Raw genomic sequence first — 27,188 nt, forward strand, 5'->3', positions numbered from 1 at the left:
ATTTCCTCCAGCTGTATTCATGCACAGCTGCTCTGGTCCAGAGAAGGCAAGTAATTGAGCTGATCCATGCTTGGGTTTTGCCAGGAGTGAGAGAAGCAAGGGAGATGAGGTTGTTTGCAATGATTATAATGATGGACCTCGGACTCAAATTTAGACAGCTTCGTCAGAAATATTTTAAAACCTCAATCGTGCAAGTACACATCCATATAAAGAACTCAGGCTTAAAATCAGACCATCTGGGTTCAAATTCCATTTCTACTATTTACAAACTATGACCTTGAACAAGTTATCTAAGTTTTTCCTAGGTTCACTTATTTGTAAAGTGGGGATAATATTGGCACCGAACTCATAGAATTATTGTTTGGTTTTGAGTTTATATAAAGAGTTTAGGAGAGTACTTGGTACAAATTGTGCATTCAAATAATAGGCCATTACTGTAATTAATATTACATATCCTCACCTAGTGTATTAAGTTTTACTGTGTGTAGCAATTGGGCTTCGCAGGTGTCTCAGTGGTGAAGAATCTACCTGCCAATGCAAGAGACGCAAGGGACGCAGGTTTGATCTCTGTGTCAGGAAGATACCCTGCAGTGGGAAATGGCAACCCACTCCAGTATTCCATAGATAAAGGAGCCTGGCAGGCTACAGTCCATGGAATTGCAAGGAGTCAGACACAACTGAGCATACATGTACACATGTACCGCAAAGAAGAAATATGTCTCTTTCTGTGATTGTCTCAGCCACAGCATTATATTCTCACACACATTTATATTTTACTTTTATATTTTTAATTAGCTAACTCACCTATAGTTCTTTTCTCTTATGTATATGCTTAGTTACTCAGTCATGTCTGACTTTTTGCGACCCCATGGGCTGTAGCCCGCCAGGCTCCTCTGTCCATAGAATTTTCCAGGCCAAGAATACTCGAGTGGGGTGCCATTTCCTTCTCCAGGAGATCTTCCCAAGCCAGGGATCAAACCTACGTCTCCTGCATTGGCAGGTGAATTCTTTACCACTGCACCACTTGGGAAGCTTTTTCTCTTATAAGCCTTTATAATTAAAATGGGAATGGAATGATAAATAGCAAACCCCACAAAATCCAGTTTCAAACATTAAAGTAGATAGATAAGTAACAAGAAAGTGTGTGTCGGTTCTTGAATATCCAGCATCCCATCCTATCATCTTTTAATGAAATAAATGAGATCACTCTAATGAGAACAAATGGGTTCAACAGATATCTTCCCCAGAGCAGTCTTTGCTTAGAAATCAGTATCATTGATATTATTTGTAAATTGCTCTTGGTTCACTATATTATATACTGGGCAAGTGTTGTGGCCCAACAGGTTTTGTCTTCTCTTCACTGGTGCACAGTCTTTTTTGCCTTTACCTTTCTGTGGTTTGTGAGAACACATTATGAATAATGATAGCTAGAAGCATATGCTACTTATGAACCATACTGGATTAATATTTCATCAAAGTCCATAAAATGCAGCAAAGTTGTATGTTATCCCAACTGGAACACTTAAGGATACAGGGACACTTTAATAATTATATGCGACAGCAGGTATAATCCAGGACACTCCCAGGTTTTGAAGGATAATTTTAAAAATAAGGTGATGGAGATCTAATGCACAACACAGTGACTTATAGATACCGATACCGTATGATAAGGGCTTCCCAGGTGGCTCGGTAAAGTGTCTGCCTGCGATGCGGGAGACCCAGGTTTGATCCCTGGAGAAGGCAATGGCGACCCACTCTAGTACTCTTGTGTGGAAAATTCCATGGACGGAGGAGCCTGGTAGGCTACAGTCTGTGGGGTCGCAAAGAGTCAGACATGACTGAGCGACTTTACTTTCACTTTCACTGTATGATAAACTTGAAAGTTGCTGAGACTAGACTGTAAATGTTCTTACCACAAAAAAAAGAAATGATGATTGTGTGATGTGATAATGGTGTTAGATAATGCTATAGTGGTGATCAAATTGCAGTATACAAATATATCAAACCAACATGCTGTACACCTTAAACTTACCCAATGTTGTATGTCAGTTGTGTCATGGTCCAGGTGCGGGTTGGAAAAGAATTTCCAGGCATGAGACAGAATGAGAGGGAAATAAAGTTTATTAGAACGGGAGATGCTGTTAGAACAGTGGGCCAGCTCAAGGGAGAACCGACATTGAGTGGGGGTCCTTAGTCCACTTTTATACCTAGGGTACAAGGAGTCAGATAGGGGTCTTGTAGGTCATTTGCTGATTGGATGAGACATGTATACTGGGTGGGAGAAGAGTAAGACAAATACCTCTCCCTATGGGGCAGGAGGGGAGACAGGTTCTACTGCTCAGGAAGACCTGAAATCCATTAATAGTTACAACATGGGGGGAGGGAAGGGCGATAAGGGTCTGGTTTTTCCGTTCCTGCATTCCAAGAACCTCCTTGGTTTTATCTGCTCTTTCCTCTTTGAGTCACCACAAATTATATCTCAATTAAATTTTAAAATTTAAATATATAAAATAAGATTTAAACTATAGAAAATCTTGACTTGTACAAATATTGAAAAGAGCGTTCAGTAAATAATAAGGGAATGGATAAGAAATTCTAGTAGGTTCCAAGGAGAATACTAAATATTAGTCTTTATAGTTAAGGCATGCTGAAATGAATTAACAATGGATGCAAATCTTACAGACTGGTCAATATCCATCAGGACAATAATCAGTTGCATTCGAGTGGAAACAATTTGCATTTCTGTGGACAAAAAATCATTTGCATTACTATTGGTTTTCTTCATTTTGTAGAGTTTAAAATAGCTTAAAGATAATCGCAGCTACACAGGTGTATCACTCACTAATTTCTGGCCCACATCAAAGGCCTTCACAGTTTTTCCTGGTGCTGGCAGGCTAGGCACCTGCTTAGTTACATGTCACATATTCTCGCTGTTGTTTGTATCACATGATCTGGACTTAACTCCTAATTGCTGCTTTGGTGGAGTTTTTGATTTTTCATTTATTCTTAGACGCCTGTGTTGGTTCCCTCTTAAAAAGAGGATTTTTAGTAACAAAATTGGAATTTTATTTTACAGTTTGTCAAGTTGTACAATATTAAGTTCTACTCCTCCTTCATATTTGAGATTGGCCAGAACCTAAACTGTTGTTATTTTGAGGGGGAAAAGCTACTTTTATTCTGTTTTGGTTGCCTCCTCTGGGAGGACTGGAAGCATTTTGGCAGGAGGAACTGAGCAATCTGCAGCTGTTCAAATACTTTGAGCCTTTGGATTGATTGTGGATTTTGCTTTAAAACCCTCCCCCAACTTAAAAAAAAAAAAAAAGAGAATGAAAGAAAATCCAACAGTCAATTGCATCTACTACTTTTTAAAAAAAAACTGTTGTTTGGTAAGCTGTAGTTTTACTTTTTTAACCAGAGGCTGTGTTTATTTTCAGCGTTGGCAGTTCTGCCTAATGAATCAACTGGTATTGAATTCACAAAGGGAGGTGCTGTTTCCCGCCCTCCATCTGTTTGCCAAATGTGTGTGTTCCCTCAGCTCTTAGTGGTGGCTTCACTAAAAAGAGCCATTAGCAAGCGGGTGTTCTCACTGATTTCTCAGTCCTCTGTCTGACTGCTTGCTGGTATTTTTCCCTTGTGGTTCCATAGAGGTTGTTTGCCAAAGCACCACACTTGTGATTCTAGAGAAAGTGTGTGTCTGTTTGTTGTTTAGGTGTAAAGTTTGGCTCTGCATTACTCATAGTTTTAGTTTGATTCTTGAGCCTTGGTTTGGTCCTTCACGATGGGGTGTCTGTCTCTAAGCAGTGGTGTTGCCATGGGGATTGAAATTACTCCAAAGAGGAGACAAGAGCTCCAGTGAATCCTAGTAGGCTCTTTTAAAAACTGGGAGCCTGTGATGAATTTCTTTGGATTACATTCTATTTTCAGCAAATCCTTCTTTAATTCTTGTTCTTCCCTTTTCTTTTAAAATTCTTATTGGTAATAGGGAGGAAGTTGTTTTATTAGCAAAATTTGGAGGTATCTTTTTCATGTTTTACTTTCATTTGTATTAGGAGTCTTTTAGGTCAGTAATTCTCTTGAATGTGCAGATGAATCACTTGAGATTTTGATGAGATGAAGATCCTGATTCTGTCGAATTAGGAATCTGAGATTTTGTATTTCAATTCAGCATAGGCCCCACTATGAACAGTAAAAAACCTCAGGGCATATAACTTTGCTACTTTTTCCATGGTCTTTGGAATAATTTAGATAGTCAAAGGGTAGAATGATTTGGTTGGTGTTTAGTACCAAAGTCGGAGAAGGCAATGGCACCCCACTCCAGTACTCTTGCCTGGAAAATCCCATGGATGGAGGAGCCTGGTAGGCTGCAGTCCATGGGGCTGCAAAATCGGACACGACCGAGAGACTTCATTTTCACTTTTCACTTTCATGCATTGGAGAAGGAAATGGCAACCCACTCCAGTATTCTTGCCTGGAGAATCCCAGGGATGGGGGAGCCTGGTGGGCTGCCGTCTATGGGGTTGCACAGAGTTGGACACGACTGAAGCAACTTAGCAGCAGTAGCAGTAGTAGTACCAAAGTATTTGGAGATATTTGCCTTCACACTGGTATCAGGAACCAGGTAGAAGAGTCAGACAACTTTCTAACTCTTCCCAAGACAGACCTTCACATTGAACATATGTTATTTTGTTGGAGATTTTGAAATTTCTAGGACATTTTACATACCCAATTTCAAATCTAAACTTGAAATTTTTTTCAAAGTAAAGTATGAGTTATTTGGGAGTTCTATTACTTGTGTACAAAAACATTGATTATGTTCTTTTTCCAGTGACATGCCTCACTTCTTGATATATTACTTAGGCTTTAAAAATAATTTCCCTGACATTTGATTGTATGAGTATTTTAATATCACTGTCTCTTGTGTACTGTGCGATTTTATTTAGCCTACTCAACAGTTTTATAAGAACTGAGTGTTATCTAAGAAGTCTTTTGAGTACTATTAAATGTTATTACTCTATTCTGACCTAGATAATGAACAGTAAACTATTTTAAATAAGGCCACTGACCCACTGAAGAGCTGTTCACCACATATACACACAAAGAAGAAACCTAATTTAAGTACTGCATTGATCTGTATTACCCTCACCTTATTTCCCCAAACTTCTAATTAGTTTTGGAAGTTACTGAAAAAGAGAAAGTACAAAAACTTGCTTTTAAAGCAAAGGATAAGGATCATGAGAAAAAACTATTCAATACTTATAAAAAATACTGGCTAACTGGAGGAGGCTGAAAGAAGAATAAGAAATTAAAATGGCAAAAGAGAAATGCATATGTAAGGAGAGTGAAGAATCTAGATGTTCATGAAGAGCATGTCAGGGAAGAGAAACTTTTTCTCTACTCTCTTAGGTTCAGTTATTGGGAGCCTGTGAATTAAAGTGACAAAGGACAAATCTGCAAGAGAAAAGAGTTTATTTATGAATGCAATCTGCATACAGTGATGAGTAACTCAAAAAAGTGGTTGGAATTTGGGGCTTATATACCCAATGCACTTGGAGAAGGCAATGGCACCCCACTCCGATACTCTTGCCTGGAAAATCCCATGGATGGAGGAGCCTGGTAGGCTGCAGTCCATGGGGTCACTAAGAGTCGGACACGACTGAGCGACTTCACTTTCACTTTTCACTTTCATGCATTGGAGAAGGAAATGGCAACCCACTCCAGTGTTCTTGCCTGGAGAATCCCAGGGACAGGGGAGCCTGGTGGGCTGCCATCTCTGTGGTCACACAGAGTCGGACACGACTGAAGTGACTTAGCAGTAGCAGCAGCATACCCAATGCGCTAGGAGAAAAGAATTGGGTAGAGAAAGGCTCCTATGAGAAGACCCAGTAGGTTTCTTTAGGAAACGCACGTTTCTTGAGAACAAACATGAGATAAGAATGTCTGTGATAATATTTGTTTGTGCAGGTGTGAGTGTTTTTTTCTGGTTTTTTTTCATAGCCCTGAAACTCTCTTGGAGAGACTCTCTTGGAGAGCCTTGTTTCCCAGAAGATACTACTTTAAGTCAGATAAAGGAAGCTCTGACAAAGCTTCTTTCTCCATTTGTTGACTCTGAGATGTCTTCAACTTAAGATAATCCTTGTACTAATCTTTGTACTGTAAGGGTGTGAGGTCTGAGTGAATTCCCACAGGAGAAGAGGGCACACTTACAGTGCAGAGCACATTTACAGTGAAGAAGGAAAGGCTTGAGGTTAAAGAGGAGGAAGACTCAGTGGATTGTGTGATGGAGGTGTGATTCACATTTCTCCTCATTTCCCTCTTTGGAAATTTGATTAGGACCCCTAAAGTTAAGCGCCTCTTCAGAGCACTTCTGCTCTCAGAGAATTTATCCTGAATGAGAATCTACATCAGCCAGACACAGGTAGAGTTATTTTAGAGCCTACACCTGTCTGGCTACCTCAAGCCTGAGGCTACAGGGTCTGTGACAGTCACATTTTATACCTAGGTTTTAATCTTTAGTTGTAATTCTTTTTGAAACAGATAAAGCATATTTATTCCTCTATACCATCATGATATAATTGCTCAAACAAAAATCTAATATCGTTTCACATACTAAGTATTAGGTTGGCCAAAGTGTTCATTCAGGTTTCCATAAGATATTACAGAAAAACCCAGATGAGCTTTTTGGCCAGAACAATAATAACTGGGCCACATAATAACTGGAAAAACCCAAACAAGCTTTTTGGCCAAAACATTAATAAGCCTAAGTGATCCATCAAGGGGATAATTTTGTATGCATTCTTAAAAATTTGAATAAGAATTCGGTTTGCCTATTTTCTGTGTGGCAATTACTATTTTATACAGTCTTTTATTTAAATGTATTATTTTTTTTTTCCTAGTCATCAAACTCAGACAACCTGTTGGGATCATCCTAAAATGACTGAACTCTTTCAATCCCTTGGTGAGTGTTATTTTAGTTAATAGTAATTAACTGACTTCAACAATTGAGAATTGTATTTCTTAAATGGACTCTAGTCACCAGTTTTCCTTACATGGCATATTATGTTTAAAGGACCTTGTCACGGGCATGTAAAAGCAGTTGAATTTCTAAGGGCAAAGCAGTAAACAGATTTTACTTTTCTTAAGAGAACATATGGTTCACAATAGCGTGAACTCAAGAAGGCTGATTTTAAAAGACATATAATTGGTTTTACCTCCCTCATATTGTATCATCTTAAGCTTCATCTTTGTGTGAAAACAAAAACAAGAGAGTACAGCAGCCTGTAATCCACTGCTTCATATTTACTTTTTGCTCACTGTTTATTTATTAAATATTATTAAGTTAGCTTGTCTAATTTTTTGTCTAAGTAGTCATTAAAAGCTAAATTCACTTTAATAAAAATGCATGAGAACATGTGAGATGAGAATCCTAACATAGTAGATTTCTAGGAGAATATGGCTGTGAGCTGATTATTATTACTGCTTCTCTTAGGTCGTTCCAGTGGCTTTGAAAGAGTTTTCTTACAGGGGATCTGAAGTGCCACTGGAGAAGGGGAGTGGTACCCCAAGGCTCTCATTTGCACTGCCATTTCAGCAAGGAGGGGGCACTCCTTTTATCTCTTTCTATATCAGGCTTCTGTGTGAGCTTTCACTTGGATGAGTGAGGACAGTTACAAGGTTGAACAGACAAAAGACAAACCACTGGATTGTTTTAGTTTGTAAAATGAGCACACCAATGTTAAGAATTAAAGACTAACTCTTCTAAATCTTGCTTATGGATACTCTGTCTTTAGGAGACAAAGAAAGAAATTCCAGTGTCTTTTCTTCTCAACTTGATGCTAAATCTTTCAGGTTTTTTTAAATTAAGATAATATATAACATTACATTAGTTTCCAGTGTACAACATAATGATTTGATATTTGTGTATATTGTGAAATGATCACCATGATAAGTCTAGTTAACATCCATCATCAAACATAGTTACATAATTCTTTTTCTTGTGATGAGAATTTATAAGATCTATTCATTAGCAACTTTTGAATAGGCAATATGGTATTATTAACTGGAGTTAAGCTATCATTCCTAAAGACTTGAATATTGATTATTGTATAATTTTAACCAGATTGATTAAAGGGTGGAAGAAGCAAATAGAGCAGGACAGAAGGCGCATAGAAATAAGACTAGCTTTGCAAGTAGTGAGACGGACAGCCTAGGTGGCAGAAAACTGATTGTCCTTGTGGGGAAATGCCCTGGAAGAGAATCCCTCTAAGCAGTAGAGAAGGCAGCCTATGGTGTGATGTATTTATTAAGTCATGGAAAGTCAACAGGCCTTGTTTCCCTTTCCTCATTTCCCTCCTTTTCCTGTTTGAAAACGCTTTCTTGAGATCCATATAGCATTGCTTTGGAAAGTATCTCACCATGGTGCTAATGAACATTTAATTATTTTCTTATAAACACTGTGGATTTTAGGAAAAGACCTTTTCATGTGAAAAGACATAATAATTTTCCATCATTGAAGTGAACAGATATATTCTTGCCATTGAATGTAAGTTAAACAATCTTAAGCACGCTTTTTGAATGTGTTCCATTTTCCATTTCAGCTGACCTGAATAACGTACGTTTCTCTGCCTACCGTACAGCCATCAAAATCCGAAGACTCCAAAAAGCACTGTGTTGTGAGTTTATTCTGCCAGAGTTAATCACTCTGTTGTTTGGATTGCCTTTCTTGTTTTTTTTTTTTTTTTTTTTTTTTACGACAAAGATAAATGAAGAGGGTGATGTGTTTGTCGAGTTAATCTGATTTTCAGTGTACCTCACTCAAGGAGTTGGCTGTGTTTCTGTGAATGCTCCATTATTCACCCCATCAGCAAGGATGCAGTAGTAAAACAAATGAACATATGCCATTCTCAGTTGGAGAACAAAATTAACCAAAATACAGGAGTCACATAAAAAGCTTTTTCAAAAATTATGCTGCTACCCAATTTAAAAGGATTAAATCAAGGAATTGAAGTAGTAGATCATTGCCTTTTTAGTACTTTGTATTCATCTGTAAGATTCACTTCGAGCATAGGATTCAAAACAGCTTAATTCAGAGCAATCATATAATAAAGAAATACTGAAAAATTATATTCCTGATCCAAATTTGAATTGACCATTGTTGTCGTTCAGTCACTAAGTCCTGTCTAACTCTTTGTGACCCCAGGGACTGCAGCACGCCAGGCTTCCCTGTCCTTCACCATCTCCCAGAGTTTGCTCAGATTCATGTTCATTGAGTCAGTGATGCTATCTAACGATCTCATCCTCTGCCACCCCCTTCTTTTGCCTTCAGTCTTTACCAGCATCAGGGTCTTTTCCAGTGAGTCAGCTCTTCACATCAGGTGGCCAAAGTATTGGAGCTTCAGCTTTAGTTCTTCCCATGAATATTCAGGGTTGATTTCCTTTAGGATTGACTGGTTTGATCTCCTTCTGTCCAAGGGGCTCTCAAGAGTCTTCTCTAGCACCACAGTTATGTGTTCATTTAAAGCTCTGTGTTCATGTAACACAGTGTCTTGAGACATTTAATATTATCAATATGAACTTTAACCTGTAGAGAGTATGTTCATAATGGTAGTCTATGATAGTTTTGGGTTTCCCTTGTAGCTCATTTGGTAAAGAATCTGCCCGCAGTGCAGGAGACCCAGGTTCGATCTCTGAGTTGGGAAGATCCCCTGGAGAAGGAAATGGCAACTCACTCCAGTATCCTTGTCTGGAAAATCTCATGGACAGAGAAGGCTGGTAGGCTGCAATCCATGGGGTCGTAAAGAGTCAGCCATGACTAAGTGACTAACACACATACATGATAGTTTTACTAAAGGATTATTCCTTCTCCCATAACCTAAATTTAAGTATCAATATGAATGCTTTGCAACAGAGTATAGATTCATGCTATTTGGATTCTATCTGTAGCTTCTATTCTATAGCTTTAATGATTGAGTCTACTAAAAGAACTTTTAGGCCTTATCAGGTAGTTATTATGGAAAGTGACATGGGCCTTTATGTTTATAACAGCACAACTTGAATAATTCCAAATATTCTTCTTGCTACCTTTTGTTAACAGTTGTTGTATGTCTAGGCCATTCAGTGAAGCTTTGCAGATTACCCTTAGAAATGATATATTAAGGTTAAAAATCTGCTAGGTCAGTAGAAATTAAAAGTACAGTTTAAGCTGGTTATGTGAGGAGAGTTGAGGAAAGAGACGTGAAAATATAGCAAGGCAAAGCTTTAGAATAAGAAACACAAGCTATGTTTGGGCTTCCCTGGTGGCTCAGCTGGTAAAGAACGTACCTGCCAATGCAGGATATGCAAGAGATGTAGTTTCAGTCCCTGGGTTGGGAAGATCTCCTGGAGAAGGAAATGGCAATGCAGTCCAGTATCCTTGCCTAGAAAATCCCATGAACAGAGGAGTCTGGCGAGCTATGGTCCATGGGTCACAAAGAGTTGGACCCAACTGAGCCAATGTGGTGGAAGCTACATGTGGAAGAGCTGTCTGAAGGGCTGAAAAAACCTCCAAGTGAGGCGACGGGCAAGAGGCTGACATGGCCTGGAAGCCCATCATCCTTGGAGTGCAAAAGATGATTGGCAGATGGTAGCAGTCACAGCAAGGATGGCAGAATGGCCAGTTCCCAAATAGAAAGCCTGTGCACTCTGGCTGGTGGTCTGTATGTTCAGCCGGAAGGGAATAGGAAGTGAATGGGGAGCACACAGAAGGGATTTTAGGGAGCTCAGTCGGGCCAGGGTGCCAACAGTTTTTGAAAGAGGCTCAGCTGCAGGTCTGGTGTCCAGCTGACAGACCTGGAGGGACTTCTCAGGCCGGATGAGCTGTAGAAGGAGGACAGATGCCTCAGCCACAACAATACTGCAGTGGGCAGCCTTTCCCTTCTCCAGGGGATCTTTCCAACCCAGGGATTGAACCCAGGTCTCCCGCATTGCAGGCTGATTCTTTACCAACTGAGCTATCAGGGAACCCTCTCCATTGATAGGAGATGGCTATGTATCACTGTGAACACGGGTACAGTTTTCAGTAATACTTGTGGGCAGATAAACAGATTAAACACATTTACTTGTTTTCTTCTGTGGGTTCTCTGAGTCCTAAAGAAAAAACTCTCTCCTTCAACTCATCCGTTCAAACTGGAGAGGAGCAGAAGAGACCTGCTTCCCACCTCTAAACTAAATGACCTTTAGTGACACTCACTTAAAAATGGGCTGGGTTGTTTTTGATTGCAAACGTTCGAGGTGATGTCCTCAGGGCCACCTGGCCGCCACTTTCTCAGCTGTCTCTGCCCCCATTGAGCTCCTAGTGGGGCCTTGACACCCCTTGTCCAGCTCACCCGTTTATGATTAATCTGCTCCTTCCTCTCCCATCTTTTCTGTTTATTCAAAATGCCTTGACCCTTCCTCTGCTATCGTCTGCAACCCTTTATTCCCTTCCAATGCTGTTAAAAATTTACTTCTTTTGGAAACATTTACAAGCTAATCCCACCTGCCTCCAGCATTTCCAGAACTTTATGATGGCCTGTAACGACTTTCTCTCCCATCGAGCGCCCGTCGCGTGCCTTTGTGTGACAGATAATGTGAGGAGGATTGCGCCGTCTGCATCAACACCTGCTTTGAGTCAACAGTTGTCTCTCATTCTGTGTAAATCTCCGCCCAGCATAGTGTCCTCACAAAGAGGGCATATTGTTGTTGCTACCATTGTTCTTTCATCTATTGGGCTCCAAGATTGGGCAGGGGATAAAACAATGGAGACTTGGTTCCCACACTCAAAGAATGTAAACACAACAGGTGTTGCTGCCCTCCGCATGGAACGGCCTTTACCTTGGCCAGTCTCTCCATCCTCCTCATTCGTCATGGCCCACTGTAGACTCTTGCAGTTCGAGGGGATGCTGAAAGGGCAAGCTCTGTTTTCTGCTCCTCCTGCCTGAAGAGCTCATTCTCTTTCTTTTTAGGTCCTAGTTTAACTGTCATGCATCTCTAACCAGGCTTTCTTGGCTGCTCTACTCCAAATTAGGTCACCCCTGATTTTGCATCTCATAGATTCAGTTCTTTCCTAATGTGACACTTGTTTGTTCTTCAGGCTCTCACAGTGTTATATTTGATGTTTGGATATTTTCTTTATAGATTGAGGTACTATAGCATGCTTTCTGTTTTGTATAAGTTAGGAGATAGAGCAACTCATGGATGTATGTGTTAGGCGATATCTAAGATCAAAGTACCAAGGGAACAGAGGACAAGTAAGAGCTCAGGTGAAAGATGATGAAATCTGAGTGCTGGAGGGGAGATGAGAACACAGATTTGTGAGGAGGAGGGAGAACTAAGGACTGGGGGATTTGGTACTTGATAGATTGCAGAGAGTGAAAAGAAAGTGTTAGGGTATCTCAGGAGTTACAGACTGATGATCTATGGATGGTAGTAACAGCCTTGTTCGGAGAAGGTGATGGCACCCCACTCCAGTACTCTTGCCTGGAAAATCCCATGGATGGAGGAGCCTGGTGGGCTGCAGTCCATGGGGTCGCTAAGAGTCGGACACGACTGAGCGACTTCACTTTCACTTTTCACTTTCATGCATTGGAGAAGGACATGGCAACCCACTCCAGTGTTCTTGCCTGGAGAATCCCAGGGACGGGGGAGCCTGGTGGGCTGCCGTCTATGGGGTCACCCAAAGTCAGACATGACTGAAGCACTTAGCAGCAGCAGCAGCAGCAGCAACAGCCTTGTTGTTCAGTCACTAAATAGTGTCATGTCTAACTCTTTGCAACCCCATGGATTGTAGCATGGCAGACTCCTCTGTCCTCCACTATCTCCCAGAGTTTGTTCAAATTCATGTCCGTTAAGTCAGTGATCCTATCTAACCATCTCTGGATGTCTATGTCATGAAAAGGCAAGACCTTTATTTGTGCGTATTAGGTGGAGATTCCTGGAAGATAGTATAGCTCTGATTGGGAACAAAGCCGCAGGAATGTGGATTGGATATTCAAGCAGGAGATGAGAAAGAGAATCTAGAGTCTTCCAGAGAGAAGTAGTAACTGCAGGAATGGAATTGAATGAGAGCATCAGACTTATAGAGGGAAAGGGCAGACATGAGACCTTGAGCACCACTACACTTCTGAGATGTCTGGGGAAGAGGAGCTAGGAAGGATGCTGTGAAGGGATGGTTAAACATTTCAAGAGGAGGAGAGTCACAGAAGCCCAAGGTCAGATGCTAAACAGTGTGTGTTTTTGCAGAACCGAAGAAAGGTGATCCAATTCCATTCAACCCCCTTTGCTTCATTGTGGGTTTAAAGAAAAGCCTTAAAGTTGGTAGAAAATGATTCTTCTGTTTATTTCATTTGCTGCATGACTGAGCTATCATTTGTCTCTCTTTGAAAAGAGAAAATCATCATTTTCTGTGATTTAAATGTAGTCTGTCGTTAAAGGTACCTAAATGTGACACACTTCAGGGAGATGTATTCCTGGCTTAGGCACTAAGGTAAAGTGTCAGAATAAATCACTAAAAATTGAAGACATGGTAGTCTGTGGGATATGGCAAACCACTGTCACAGCTACAAAGTGTATCACAAAGGAGGCTTTTCTAGAAGAAATTCAACGACAACCTGATCCAGGAAGTGGTCTTTTTGGAATTTGGGCTTTTGTCACTTCATGTCATGTGGGAATGTAATAGCAGCGCTGTGTTGCTGGCAGAATTAGTGTTGGAATTCAGAAAACTTAGAACATTTTGGCAGTATTTGAATATGTTTCTCTGTATCTGTGTGGAATTATAGTTCTATGGCTCTGTCATTTATTATGCACTTCTCTTTGTCAAGCACTGTGAGGAACAAATTTGAATTTTACTCCTGTCCTCTTCAAGGTTATAATTGAAAATAGTGTACGGTGCCAAGAAATGGGGTAAAAATGACGATGAAAATTCTAGATGGTTCTTTATGTTTTTGTCTGACACCGTCTAGCATGCATGTGACACTTACACAGGTTACTTTTGTAATTAGCTGAAATTTTACTATCTGAAGGAAATGGATTCATCTGTTATCTAGATGTGTGTGTTTTCTATTCTCTCTTTCTCTCTGTTGAAAGAAATGACTTCTCTGTTGATTTAGAAATCATTTTAATCTGTACAATTTTAAAGCAGTTCTTTTCCACTGTAGATAGCTTAGGAAAAAATCATTCTATGGTGTTTCATAAATGTCTTTAAAAATTCAAAATTAGTGGTTATTCAGTGGTTAACAACAAAAATACAAAGGAAGTTATTTGTTTATTTTATTAAACTGTCAACATAGGTCTTATTTTTGAGGGAACAGTTTTGTATCATGCAAAAAGAAAATTGTTTACATATAAAAAAAAGTTTTCTGAAGCTTATTTTTTTAACGTTAAAAAGTTAAGTATGGCAATAGGGGAAGAATTTTATAATGCAATAGTTTCCCTGAGCAAACCTTAAGTTCACATGGGTTCTGTAACTTTCCAAACCTACAGGTTTATATTTAGACATTGTCTCCATACTTAATAAATGTATAGATATGTGGTAGTTTGATAATCTAACATGTTTTCCTGTTTTCAGTTAGCTAATGATTGACTCAAAGTGAATTAAAAGAAAAGATTATGTAAAGTTCTTCTATTTGTCCAAACTTCTTCTTGGCCTTGGAGGGCCTCCCCTGGGCCAACATGGCCCGCCCCTCTGTGTGTCTGCCTCACAGTAACCATCTGCCACCCAGTATGTGACCACACACCATCCATACTGCCATCATCATTTTTTGGAACTGCCTGGACTTCTTTGAATGCTTGTCTTTTCTCAAGCAATTTTCTCTTCCTGGAATTCTTTCCTTGCTTTACATGGATCTCTTGTATCTTATCTATTGTTTAAGGTCCATTTCAAATCCCATCTTCCCAGGGGGCCTTTTCTAGGCTGCTTCTACTCCCCTAGCAGTGATAGCTCTCATGGAAATTGATGTCTTCTCTTAGGGCATTTTCAGTAAAGTTATCGGAATGCTTATCCTGCTTCTCAGACTGGTGATCTTTGAGAGCAGGGCTCTTCTACTTTCTCCTCTGTGCCCACCCTGCATGCTCTAGCACCAGCCATGCCCATGTAGAGGTTCTGTCCATGAAGAATAAGCAGTGGAAGCAAATACATGAAGAGTCATGGCTGGGGGTCCTGGCCCGTGAACCTCTTTTACCCCTACCTAGTTACAAGTTACGTATTTGCCAGTTTCATGGAAAGCAAACCAGGTTGGGGCCAGATTTTGAGGGCCTTATAAACTAGGCTTGGGCTTTCCAGGTGGTGCTAGTGATAAAGAACCCACTTGCCAACGAAGGAGACATAAGAGACACGGGTTTGATTCCTGGGTTGGGGAGATCTCCAGGAGGAGGGCAGAGCAACCCACTGCAGTGTTTTTGCCTGGAGAGTCCCATGGACAGAAGAGTCTGGCAGGCTACTGTCCATAGGATTGCAAAGAATTGGACACAACTGAAGTGACTTAGAACATAGATAAGGCTTGACTCAGTAGGCAGTGGAGAGCTATTATTTTTCTACAGAACCTGTTTTAGGAACTAAATATCTTCAGTGAACTTTGTATTTAATGATGTGCATGTGGAGAAACTATTTAAGAATGATCAGTTTCACAGTGATATAAAGAATGAATGGGAGAGTGGTGAGTGGGTTGTTTTCAGGAGTTTGAAAAAGAGCTGTCTCATATTCTAGATGTTCTACCATAAGGAATAGAGCTTCCCAGGTGGTACTGTGGTAAAGAATCCACCTGCCAATGCAGGAGATGCAAGAGACTCAGTTTAGATCTCTGGGTCGGGAAGATCTCTGTATCTGTTATGGTTAGGAAATGGCAATCCATTCCAGTATTCTTGCCTAGAAAATGCCATGGGTAGAGAGGCCTGGTGGGCTACAGTCCATGGGGTCACAAAGAGTCAGACACGACCGAGTGTACACATACACACACACACTCACACACACACACACACACACACACAGCCAATAAGGAATAGACTTAGAGATTTATGCTTTCCTACATTCAAAAGTACAAAGAGGCTGAAGAGAGGAAAACCAGAAAAATAAACTAGCATATAGAATATTCTATAGAGTGAAAAATGAGGTCATATTGAGAAGTGACAAGAGCATAGATTCAAAAGTGTGAATGTAAGAGATGTGGATAAAAGAAGAGTTTAGAGATGTAAGAATGGAAATGCTATTTATTTTTTTTTAAAAGTTGAAATTAGCTAAAAAGGATAGATTCTTAAATTGAAGAATCAAGCTAAGAACTCAAGACTGTTCTGTAATGTAGTGACTGTACATATTCCTTTTTTTCACCTGATCAGTGGATCTCTTAGAGTTGAATACAACAAATGAAGTTTTCGAACAGCACAAACTGAACCAAAATGATCAGCTTCTTAGCGTTCCAGATGTCATCAACTGTCTGACAACAACTTATGATGGCCTTGAGCAAATGCATAAGAACCTGGTCAACGTTCCTCTCTGCGTGGATATGTGTCTCAACTGGCTACTCAATGTATATGATACGTAAGTTTGCATTTTTCCCATTAAAATATAATCATATATCTGAATTTTTGTAACTGAATTTTTAAGAAAGTACTTTCAAAGTACTTTTCCCAGTGGAAATATTTACGTTAATTGTTGAGAAGGAATGACTTTCTAAACATTGAGTTCTTAACCAACAATGAAACAAAAAAGAATGTCCCTCTATGATTTTAAGATCTTACTTCAGTTTATAAAGACTGTCAAATTTGTAGTGTTTTTAGTCTCCATGCTAGAGGAAGCCTAATGAAAAAAGTCTGATTTCCTTCCTCAATTTTTTATAGTATTTTTTCAAAAGAAAAAATTTAATATGTATTGTTTTGAGTTTACAAGTTTATTGGTTCATAATAATCCACTCTGCACTTTTTTGTATGACTACTTAAGAGCAATTTGGATGGCAGTTAAAAGGATTTAATTTCTCTTTTGGTATTGGCTTTATTTGTTACAATTGTGGTTATGTGTATATATTGTGTTTTAAATAACTTATGCTCTAGGCTACTCTAATATCTACAATTTAATTAGATACTCAGTGTTACATAGAGAGCACTCCCTACTTCCAGCATGACTCATTTGCCATTAATTTGACTTTCTTGAATGTGACAATGCATTTGTGAAATAATCAATTCTAGAAAGCCCTGCTGTGGGCTGACATTTCTGAAACATTAGGAATTATTCATTCTTCTGATAGGGGGTTAAAGTATGCAAAGATGAAATAAGAAAATTAGAACTTTTGTTTTTCTCTCAGACTCTGAAAGTTATTTTCTGTTAATTAGCTATATGAAAATTTGTGCTTGTTGGTTTTTTATTTGATTTAGAGTGATAGAAAATAGACGATAGTTCATAAATACAAGCAGCTGATTGATTCTGTATAAGAAGTAAATGATAGTTACAATAGCTTTCAGGATGATTTAATTAAAACTTCATTTATTCTTTTGGTTAGAAAAATCTTTCATCTTCCATTACTTATGAATATCATAACAAAGCCTTTTGTAATAATCAAATCGCCATTGTGTGGTTGAGAGCTCTTAAGAAACTCACTGAAGAACAGATAGCATGAATCTCCATTACCATGATGAACATGGGCTTTGCTATCTCCTTGTCTAATACATTTTAATACATTTCATTTTGACTCCAATTTTTATACTTCTAGGATAAAACATGACTGTTAGCATTAATTCACTGTTAAGTTGATCTTCAATTTTTTTATACCTGTAAGACATTTTCTGTAGTAAATTCACTAAAATAACAGATCAATTAGGTGTTTTATCTACAAAGCTTATCACTTAATTTTATGTCTCAGAAAGCTATAGTTAAGAACTTCATTAGCCTATGGTGTATGGTAGATGTGTGCCTTTCAATCTATATTGTAAGGAAGAACTGAAGAAGATGTTAAATTGCCCTCCTTCTTTCAGCATTATCTGTGACTCTAACACACTATGTTAGTCAGCTTGGGCTGCCGTAACGAAGTATCACAGCACAGCCTAGGTAGCTTAAACAACAGAAATTTATTTCTCACAGTCCTGGAGGCTGAAAGTCCAAACTCATGATGTCAGCAGGGCTGATTTCTTCTGAAGCCTCTTTCCTTGGCTTTTAAATGGCTGTCTTCTCCTTGTGTCCCACATGGTTTTGCTTCTGTGTGTGTCTGTGTCCTAATGTTCTTTAAGAACTCTAACTAACCATAGTGGATTAGAGCCCACCCTCTATGCTTTATTTTAACTTAACTGCAAATTTTAAGACTCTCCATATTTAGTTGCATCTTGAGGTACTGGGAGTTAGGACTGCACCATATCAGTTTTAGGGGAATGTAGCTCAGTCCATAACATGTACATATGCTGTTTTCACTGGACTGCCCAAAAGGAATAGTGCCACTTAGTTGGGAAGGAAGCAGTGTGTGAAGTGTTGTGATTCATATTCCAGGGAGTTAAATTTTGGCATATTATCACTTTCTACCATCAAATGTGAACACATGAGAAATGCAACACAGAGATAAGTGTTTCTTACTTAGAAAGACAGTATTTTGAAATTCTCCTTTTTAAAAGAAAAGAGCTTTTAGGATTTATCCCCTTTCCATGCCAAAGAGAGTCCTTGACTCTTGCGAATCCCTTGGACAGCAAGGAGATCAAACCAGTCAATCCTAAAGAAAATCAACCCTGAATATTCCCTGGAAGGATTGATATTGAGACTGAAGCTCCAATACGTTGGCCACCTGATGTGAAGAGCTGACTCATGGGGAAAGACCCTGATGCTGAGAAAGATTGAAGGCAGGAGGAGAAGAGGGTGACAGAGGATGAGATGGTTGGATGGCATCACTGACTCAATGGGCATGAGTTTGAGCAAACTCCAGGAGACATTAAAGAGATGGGCATGACTTAACTACTGAACAACAGCAGCATGCCAAAGAAACTGCAACAACCATGCTGGATAGAGCAGTGGCCGTTCAACTGAGTTTTCCATTTTGAAGAGAAATGCTGCTAATTCACCTAAGGAAAAGAGTTACTCCTCCGATGGTAGTCTCAGATGGCCAGAGTTAATTATCCAAATTTCTGTAGCAACTATGACTTATTCATTTATCTAAATAAGAGATATTGGGTTTCCTTTGTGGCTCAGCTGGTAAAAAATCCTCCTGCAATACTGAAGACCTAGATTCAATCCCTGGATTGCGAAGATCCCCTGAAGAAGGGAAAGGCTACCCACTGCAGTATTCTGGCCTGGAGAATTCCATGGACTGTATAGGTCGTGGGGTCATAAAAAGTCAGACATGAGTAAGTGACTTTCACTTCACTTCAAACAAGAGTTATTAGCTGTTTTCAAGTCATTAGTTTCCTTTGAGAAACTGATAGAACTGTGATGTACTGCATCCAATGCACCAGGATATTATGGACCCCTAAAAAGTCTCTGAACCTTGGAAATGGTATCATGACCAAGCTCTTCTCTTCATTCAGTTAATCTGACATTCATCTATTAACTACAGATATATATATATATAACTGCATTGCTTTGTGTAGCATGTTGCCACAAGACCTTGTATTTTCAGCTCTTGAAATATATTCAGCCAGCTCTTGAAATAACAAATGATGCACACACAGAAGGTCCTAGAATTCTGGAAGCAGAAGGACTTCAAGGATCTTCCATTCTGTCCTCGTTTTACTGATTGAGAAACTGACCCAATGAGATAAGACAATTTATCCACAGCTACCTACTGTATATTAGTGGTAGGTATGTAACTAGTATCCAGGTTTTTTGATGATCACTTGATTTTTCCTACTATACTGCCATATCTAAGAAAAACGGGACTTTATAAATTATATTGTTTGCTGTTTCTTTCAGCTTTTAACATGTGCCACCTTCTAATATTCTAAATTGTCTGGAAAAAAAGTCTATTTTCTTCTGTTGTGGAGGATAAGAATTCAAATTTTAGGTTCTGGTTGCTTTACAACTTGGCAACCACTTAATTTTTGGCATCTCAATTTTTCAGATGAAAAACTGAGATAAAATTGTCTGCTCTGCTTCTCATACATAAGTGATTGTGAAGGGCAAATGATCTAGTATATTTAGAAAGTACCTTATAAACTATAAAGATAAGATTGATTCCATTTATGTGTTCACAGCCTCACTCAGTCTTGATCTTCCTGGGCTAAAAAGTCTTAATTCCACAATCTTCCTTTTAAATTTAATGGAAATTGAATTTATTTAAATCAAGATTTAAAGCAGTAGTCTGGATTATTTGGTTTAAATATTTTTGTCCCTGCAGAAAATATTAATCTCATTTGATGCATTGTTAAGTCATTTTCCCCACTATCCAAAGTGGATATAATTTTATTTATAAGGTATAGTATATATCTTTCTGGTTGAATTAATTTCAGAAGAGTTTATGAAAACTATCAGGGAACTAAATACTGAAATATAGGGCTATGTTACTCACTGAAAAATTTTATTGTCTCCCTATTCTCTTTCAAATTCTGCAACATATTTAATATTAAAGCCCTCTATCATCTGGCTCCATATAACCTCGGCAACATTGTCAGTCATTTACCCTTGATGCGAGTTCTTGCTGTACCTGATGAATCTTGACTTTAGTGCTTAAATCCCTTTCCTCTGTCCCCTTGTCTGGGCTTTTCCTATGATAATTTGCTTTCTCCTAGTCAGGGTAGCTCAGCCGTGTCATGTCTTCAATGTCTGATTTTAGACTTATCTTCTCTATCAAATGTTGTGAGGCTAACATACTTAGGCTAAACACCAATCATTAAGGACTAGTCAGCCACAGTGATCTTGTATTTGATCATTTCCATGTGCAAGAACGGTCTTGTATTTCCTGATGATCCTCTAGCTGTTTTCTTGTCTCACCTGTCCAGCTGGTCATGGGTAGGAATCGGATCTTACACTTATGGTGCACAGAACAATGCTGGGACCTCAGTAAGCCTTCATAATGCCAATGAATGGATGATTGACATTTTCAATAGTCTCCTGATGGTGATCCTTTGTGGTCCTGTCACCATAGACTGGAGGTCAGCCTCCAATATGTATGAGTTTGATCTTTTTTTGCCACTTAAGGGCTTACTTTGTTCTTAGCCACATTCATGTGCTAGTCTATTTGCACAGCGTTTTGTTATTTTCTGCAAGTCTATTGTCCAGAGAATATAATTTCCTGGGTTTTGGAGGCTAAAAAACAGACACAGTCTTCTTTTCATGTGATAATTAGGAAAGACCTTAAAAATATGCGGTAGAAACACACTTCATAGCAGGGCTCAGTTTAAGGCTAATTTGAAACCTGTATTTCTATAATTGTGAGAAACTGGCATGTGTATATAGTAGATTTCTGCTTATAATGGGTATATTTATTTTAAAATTTAAGTATTAGTTATTTCATAGGTCAGTTCTGAATGTTGTACACATATATAGCAAGGGTTCAGTATGTTTGTTGGGTATGATTTAGATTATAAAGTATAGGCTATCAGGGGACTTCTTTTTTTTTTTTTTTGCTGTCCCCTACAGTTTGCAGACTCTTAGTTCCCCAACCAGGGATTGAATCTGGGTCCTCGTCTGTGAAAGTACAGAGTCCTAACCACTGGACAGTCAAGGAATTTCCACAAGGGACTATTTGAAAATAACATTTTACTAATCCTTAAGCATGTTTTCCTTACTATAAACTTATTTTATACTTTATATGTCATAGTGTGAATACAGAAACTTACTTGAATATTTATAATTTGAGAAGGAAAGATATCAATTAGCATTAATAATAAAAATATCAATAAGCCAGACTTAAGTCCAGTTTGGCAATAAGACTACCTAAAATTAAATGAGACAAATATTTATATGTTTTTAAATGTTATGAATTACTACATTTTATGTACTCATATAATTATGTAAACATTTAGTTATAGGTTTTGAATGTGTTGTACTTGTGTATGGAAACTTCACAATCAAAACTGAAATTGAAAACTGATCCTGTTTATATGAAATAGTAAAGATAGCAGTCTTTATATCTTTATTTTTTTGAGACTGTGTGTTATTTCACAGCAAGGATCATGTGTTATTAGTGTTTGTAGCTTCTGCATTTTCCCTTCCACAGCCCCAAGATCCAGTACAGCATGACATCTGATAAAACAACTCATTTATTCTTTAACAAAAGAATAAATACAACTTTAACAAAAGATTTTAACTTTTGTTAAAATTCTTTAACAAAAAAAAATAAAACTCCGTGCTTTTAAACATAAAATAAAGTTATTCTTCTAGTCAAAGTATATGTTAAATTGAAATGGTCTCTCTTTGGTATAATATGAAGCTATTTCCTAGGGTTAATTAAATACATTTTGTATTTAATTGTAATTTGATACTTCCCCAAATAAAGATTGTACACCTGTGTGTTTAAGATCATTGACTATTATAACTGCAGTAGTAATTTATAGAAACCACATTGACAGAGCTAAAAAAAAAACAATGAAGACCACGTGTTTTAAGTATTCAACAGGTTATAAACCCTCAATATAGAGCTAATTTTCCAGTCAGGTTTTTTACATCTGTTTTTAGATACGTCATTATCCCTTTCTTACTATATTGCCACATGCATATTATATATATCAGTAGCTATTTTGTATATTGCATATATAATTATTAACAAATTTTAATTCAGTGTTTGTAAAAATGAAATCTTTTTAGCTTTATAATTAGCACTTTGATTTTGCTCTATTTTGTTCTTTCTAGTTCATATGTTGTGTAAAGTGATTTTAGGCTGTATATTGTTTCCAGACAAAGTCAAATATACTGTTACAATTTGTCATGAACTTATGGTATGGACTTAAGAGTAATTAATAAAATTGAATAGAAAGTTGCATTAAGATGCAGCTTTTTTATGGTTTACCCTCAAGAAAATAGACATCCAGGAATAATTAACATATCTATGCAGTTTTAAAGACATCTAACACATTGAGATTCTTACAATTTCAGGGGCCGGACTGGAAAAATAAGAGTGCAGAGTCTGAAGATTGGATTGATTGCTCTCTCCAAAGGCCTATTAGAAGAAAAATACAGATGTATGTAAGACTTTTCCTCCACCAGTACTGTTTTTAGTAATAATAATAACAACTTATTGTATATTTACTTTTGTGATTTGCTAGTAATAACAGTTCCCATTTTTAAAAAATCCTTGACTATACATGTACTAGGCTAAACAAAGGGTATCGGTGTAAAGTGATGTGGATTTCTATGAAATAGAAAACTGATTTATAGGATCAAGATGTGAGGTGCCTTGATAGAATAAGAACCAACTTCAGATTATATCTCATTTAATTCTTTGAATGATTGTCCCATAATATAGGCATTGTGATGTCCATCTTCTAGCTGAAAAAAAGAATCATGCTGGGGATGGGTTAAAAATCTAGTTAAGGCTTCAGAGACACTAATTGTGGAGCTAGAATTAGATTGTAGATTTTTCTGCCTCTAAAGCTACAGCCTTTTCTATTTCCATATATTTCCAATGCTTAAGAGAATCAGGATGGACTATAACTGTTATAGATAGTTACAGTGAGACAAATAATTATATTTTATAGTGTGAAAAAATTAAAAGTGGAACATTAAAAAATTTTTTGTTATATTTGTTTTTATTCAGCAAATAAGTCAGTGGTGACTTTTTAACTATCAGTTAATAAAGGTCAGCATCTTGGCATTTGGAAATGAACAGGCTTAGGAGCCAGGAAGACCTGCCTTCAAATCTCGGCTCTACCACTTAGTGGCTGGGTGATTCCACTGAATACCAACAGCTAAGAGGTAGTAGGAATACTTCCATTTCACATTTCAGGAAGCTGAAACTTAGCAAATCTTCAACTGAAGAGTGAAACTAATAATTCTTGCTTTGAAAGTAATTACCTAAAATAGTAGTTGTTGAATAAATGGTGGTAAATACTGCTATGTCTCCAAACTCTTAATTCCTGTAAATTTTAAAATTTAATTATATCCATAAAATATGAGTTACTTGATTATGTCTTGCATAGCCTCATGTGATTCTGTACAGATACATCTATCCATGCTTTCGAGAGAGAGGGAGAGGGGGATATTTCATGAATGGGAGATACCACAGAGAAGAGAATACTTGACCTCAGCTTCTATAATTTTAGTTTTGTATCTTCACTGAACATGAATACATTTTAAAATACATCTATTTTCTGGGACAGCTGTGAGGTGGTTTGATTTTGAATTCCAGGGCTAGATCATGATGGCTTGTTCTTACACAGTTTGACAGGAATGCCAGTGAAAAGAGCTGTGGATCTGTACGAAATGAAAAGCTGATTGTAGGATCAGGAGGTGAGGTGCCTTGATGGAGTCAGAACTCAGTAAACCATGCAGAAAAAATCTTTACCCAGACTTTCGCATGGTGGCACTTTATCTAGAATTTAAATTGTCTTCAGCATCATAATTGTCAAAAGATATCATTTTCAAAGCTAAAAATGTTGTTACTATAATGAGTGAGAAAGAAAAATGTTAATGAAATCATCAGTGTATCAGATTAGAAACGGACTTTTTAAAATCAACTGTGATTTGCTGTTTTCATGTGTTCCTGAAAGAATTTAGGGTTTGTTGAAAAGTTACAGTTATGTCATGGGGCTCAACCTACTCTGAAAAGAGTGTAAATACAACTGCAGAGTTTATCATGAATACTATTAAAATGTAATGGTGATCTATTTTTCTAGATCAACCATTCCTCCTCCTCCCTTTATTTTTCAAGCTGATTATGAGAGTCATCTAAGGCCAAAAGAGTTACAACATGGTGTCTGTAGGTTAGAGCAGAAACCAAATTCTATGCAATATAAAAAAATCTCTTATCTACACATACTTCTGAAATGTATACTCTTTCAAATGAGGAGGTGTTTCAGCATACATGTACTCATACACTTGAACTACAGTGGACACACTTTCCACAAATATCGGTAAACTTAATACTCTGTATAATTCAACATTAAAGTTTCAGATTGTGGCAGGGGAAGAGGAAGCCCTGCAATGAAAACCTCTGATATTTAATTTAACCCATGAAGTATGCCATTTAGGGGGCTTCCCAGGTGGCACTAGTAGTAAAGAACCCACCTGTCAATGCAGGAGAAATAAGAGATGCGAGTTCAATCCCTGGGTCAGGAAATCACCTGGAGTGGGGCATGGCATCCCACTCCCGTATTCTTGCCTGGAGAATCCCATGGACAGGGGAGCCTGGTGGGCTACAGTCCATGGGGTCACAAAGAGTTGGACACAGCTGAAGCCACACAGCATGCATGCACGTGCCATTTATAAATTAAATAAGAAATTTAAGGGTTGAAATCTTTAAATCTTTCTTGAGAGTATTGAGACTCAGAATATTCTGGGGTTTTTTGTTTGTTTTTTACTTTGAGGTCCTTAGCAACTCTGATTCCAGTTGTGATTTTCCCAGTGATATCAGAACATTTTCTCATTATTATTTTCTTTGTTGGAATTGATATTCAGGACAATTTGTTCTCCAAACTCAGGGGCAGAGCTGCTCTTCTGGGTGAATTGGTATCCATCTGAACATTGATTTTGCAATGGTTCATGTCAGGGTGTCTACCCCGGTGACACCCTCTTTCTCTTTGTGACTTCCTGAGAATGTCGCTTGATTAGGTTCTAACAGCACCTTGGCCTTCTTGCTTATAGCTCAGTGGTTTCCTGGCCTCATCAAAGCACATTTTACAAAGATGCTTTCAAATGGCCTTTTGCATCTCTTTTTTGCTTATTTATATTTAGATTGAGACTTTCCTATGATCCATCCCCACATCCTGACGCTCCTTGTTGTATCTGATTGTAACATCCAAATGTGAACTTCTATGAGAATTCAGAAATATGTCGGAATGTTAGGAAATCGTTTCTGTTTTGCGTGTAGTTTTAGCTTACTAGTGGCATAGTAGTGTAGCAGTCTTCCTCAAGAGGGGAAAGGTGGGCAGGATGGATCTTGCTGAACATGTGCACTTCTCTCTAGAGATTATTATTATTACATGTATGCATCAACTCTGTATTGATATCAGAGGCCTCATCCCAGAAACAGGTTTACTCTGAGAATTATAATAATTCTGGGTCATATGGTAGTTTTATTCCTAGTTTTTAAAGGACTCTTCGTACTGCCTTCCATAGTGGCTGTATCAGTTTACATTCCCATCTACAGTGCAAGAGCGTTCCCTTTTCTCCACACCCTCTCCAGCATTTATTATTTGTGGACTTTTTGATGATGGCCATTCTAATCGGTGTGTGATGATATCTCATTGTAGTTTTGGTTTACCTTTCTCTAATAATGAGCAATGTTGAGTATCTTTTCATGTGTGTGTTAGCCATCGTATGTATTCTTTGGAGAAATGTCTGTTTAGGTCTTTTCCCCACTTTTTGATTGCATTGTTTGTTTTTCTGATATTGACTTGTATGAGCTGCTTGTATATTTTAGAAAGTAATCCTTTGTCAGTTATTTCATTTGCTATTGTTTTCTCCCGTTCTGAGGGTTGTCTTTTTACCTTGTTTATGGTTTCCTTTGCTGTGCACAAGCTTTTAAGTTCTATTAGGTTCTATCTTATTCCATTGGTATATATATTTCTGTTTTTGTTCCAGTACCATACTGTCTTGATGACTGTAGCTTTGTAGCAAAGTCTGAAATCAGGAAGGTTGGTTCCTCCAGCTCCATTCTCCTTTCTCAAGATTGGCTATTTGGGTTCTTCCGTGTTTCCATATGAGTTGTGAAATTTTTTTGTTCTAGTTCTGTGAGAAATGCCATTGGTAATTTGATAGGGATCATATTGAATCTGTAGGCTGCATTTGGTAGTATAGCCATTTTCACAGTATTAATTCTCCCAACTCAGGAGCATGAAATATCTGTCCATCTGTTTATGTTGTCTTTGATTTCTTTCATCAGTATCTTATAGTCTTCTGTATACAGTTCTTTTGTCTCCTTAGGTAGGTTTATTGCTAAATATTTTTTTTGTTGCAATTATGAATGGGATTGATTCCTTAACTTCTCTTTCTGATTTTTCATTGTTTTAGCATATAGAAATGCAAGTGATTCCTGTGTATTGATTTTTGTATCCTACAGCTTTGCTAAATTCACTGATTAGCTCCAGTAATTTTCTGATAGTATCTTTAGGGTTTTCTA

The 27,188-nt window shown here is 38.0% G+C and overlaps 1 protein-coding gene across 1 annotated transcript in view; it reads left to right on the top strand.

The window, feature by feature from the left end:
- UTRN (utrophin) overlaps window positions 1-27,188 on the top strand; it is a 543,338-nt gene that overhangs the window by 462,565 nt on the left and 53,585 nt on the right. Inside the window, exons 58-61 of the mRNA XM_052646047.1 lie at window positions 6,894-6,955; window positions 8,595-8,669; window positions 16,342-16,543; window positions 23,006-23,091. Coding sequence (XP_052502007.1) covers window positions 6,894-6,955; window positions 8,595-8,669; window positions 16,342-16,543; window positions 23,006-23,091 — 425 coding nt within the window. The remainder of the gene's footprint in view (window positions 1-6,893; window positions 6,956-8,594; window positions 8,670-16,341; window positions 16,544-23,005; window positions 23,092-27,188) is intronic.

This window comes from Budorcas taxicolor, chromosome 9 (genome assembly GCF_023091745.1).
Source record: "Budorcas taxicolor isolate Tak-1 chromosome 9, Takin1.1, whole genome shotgun sequence".
Lineage (NCBI taxonomy): Eukaryota > Metazoa > Chordata > Mammalia > Artiodactyla > Bovidae > Budorcas > Budorcas taxicolor.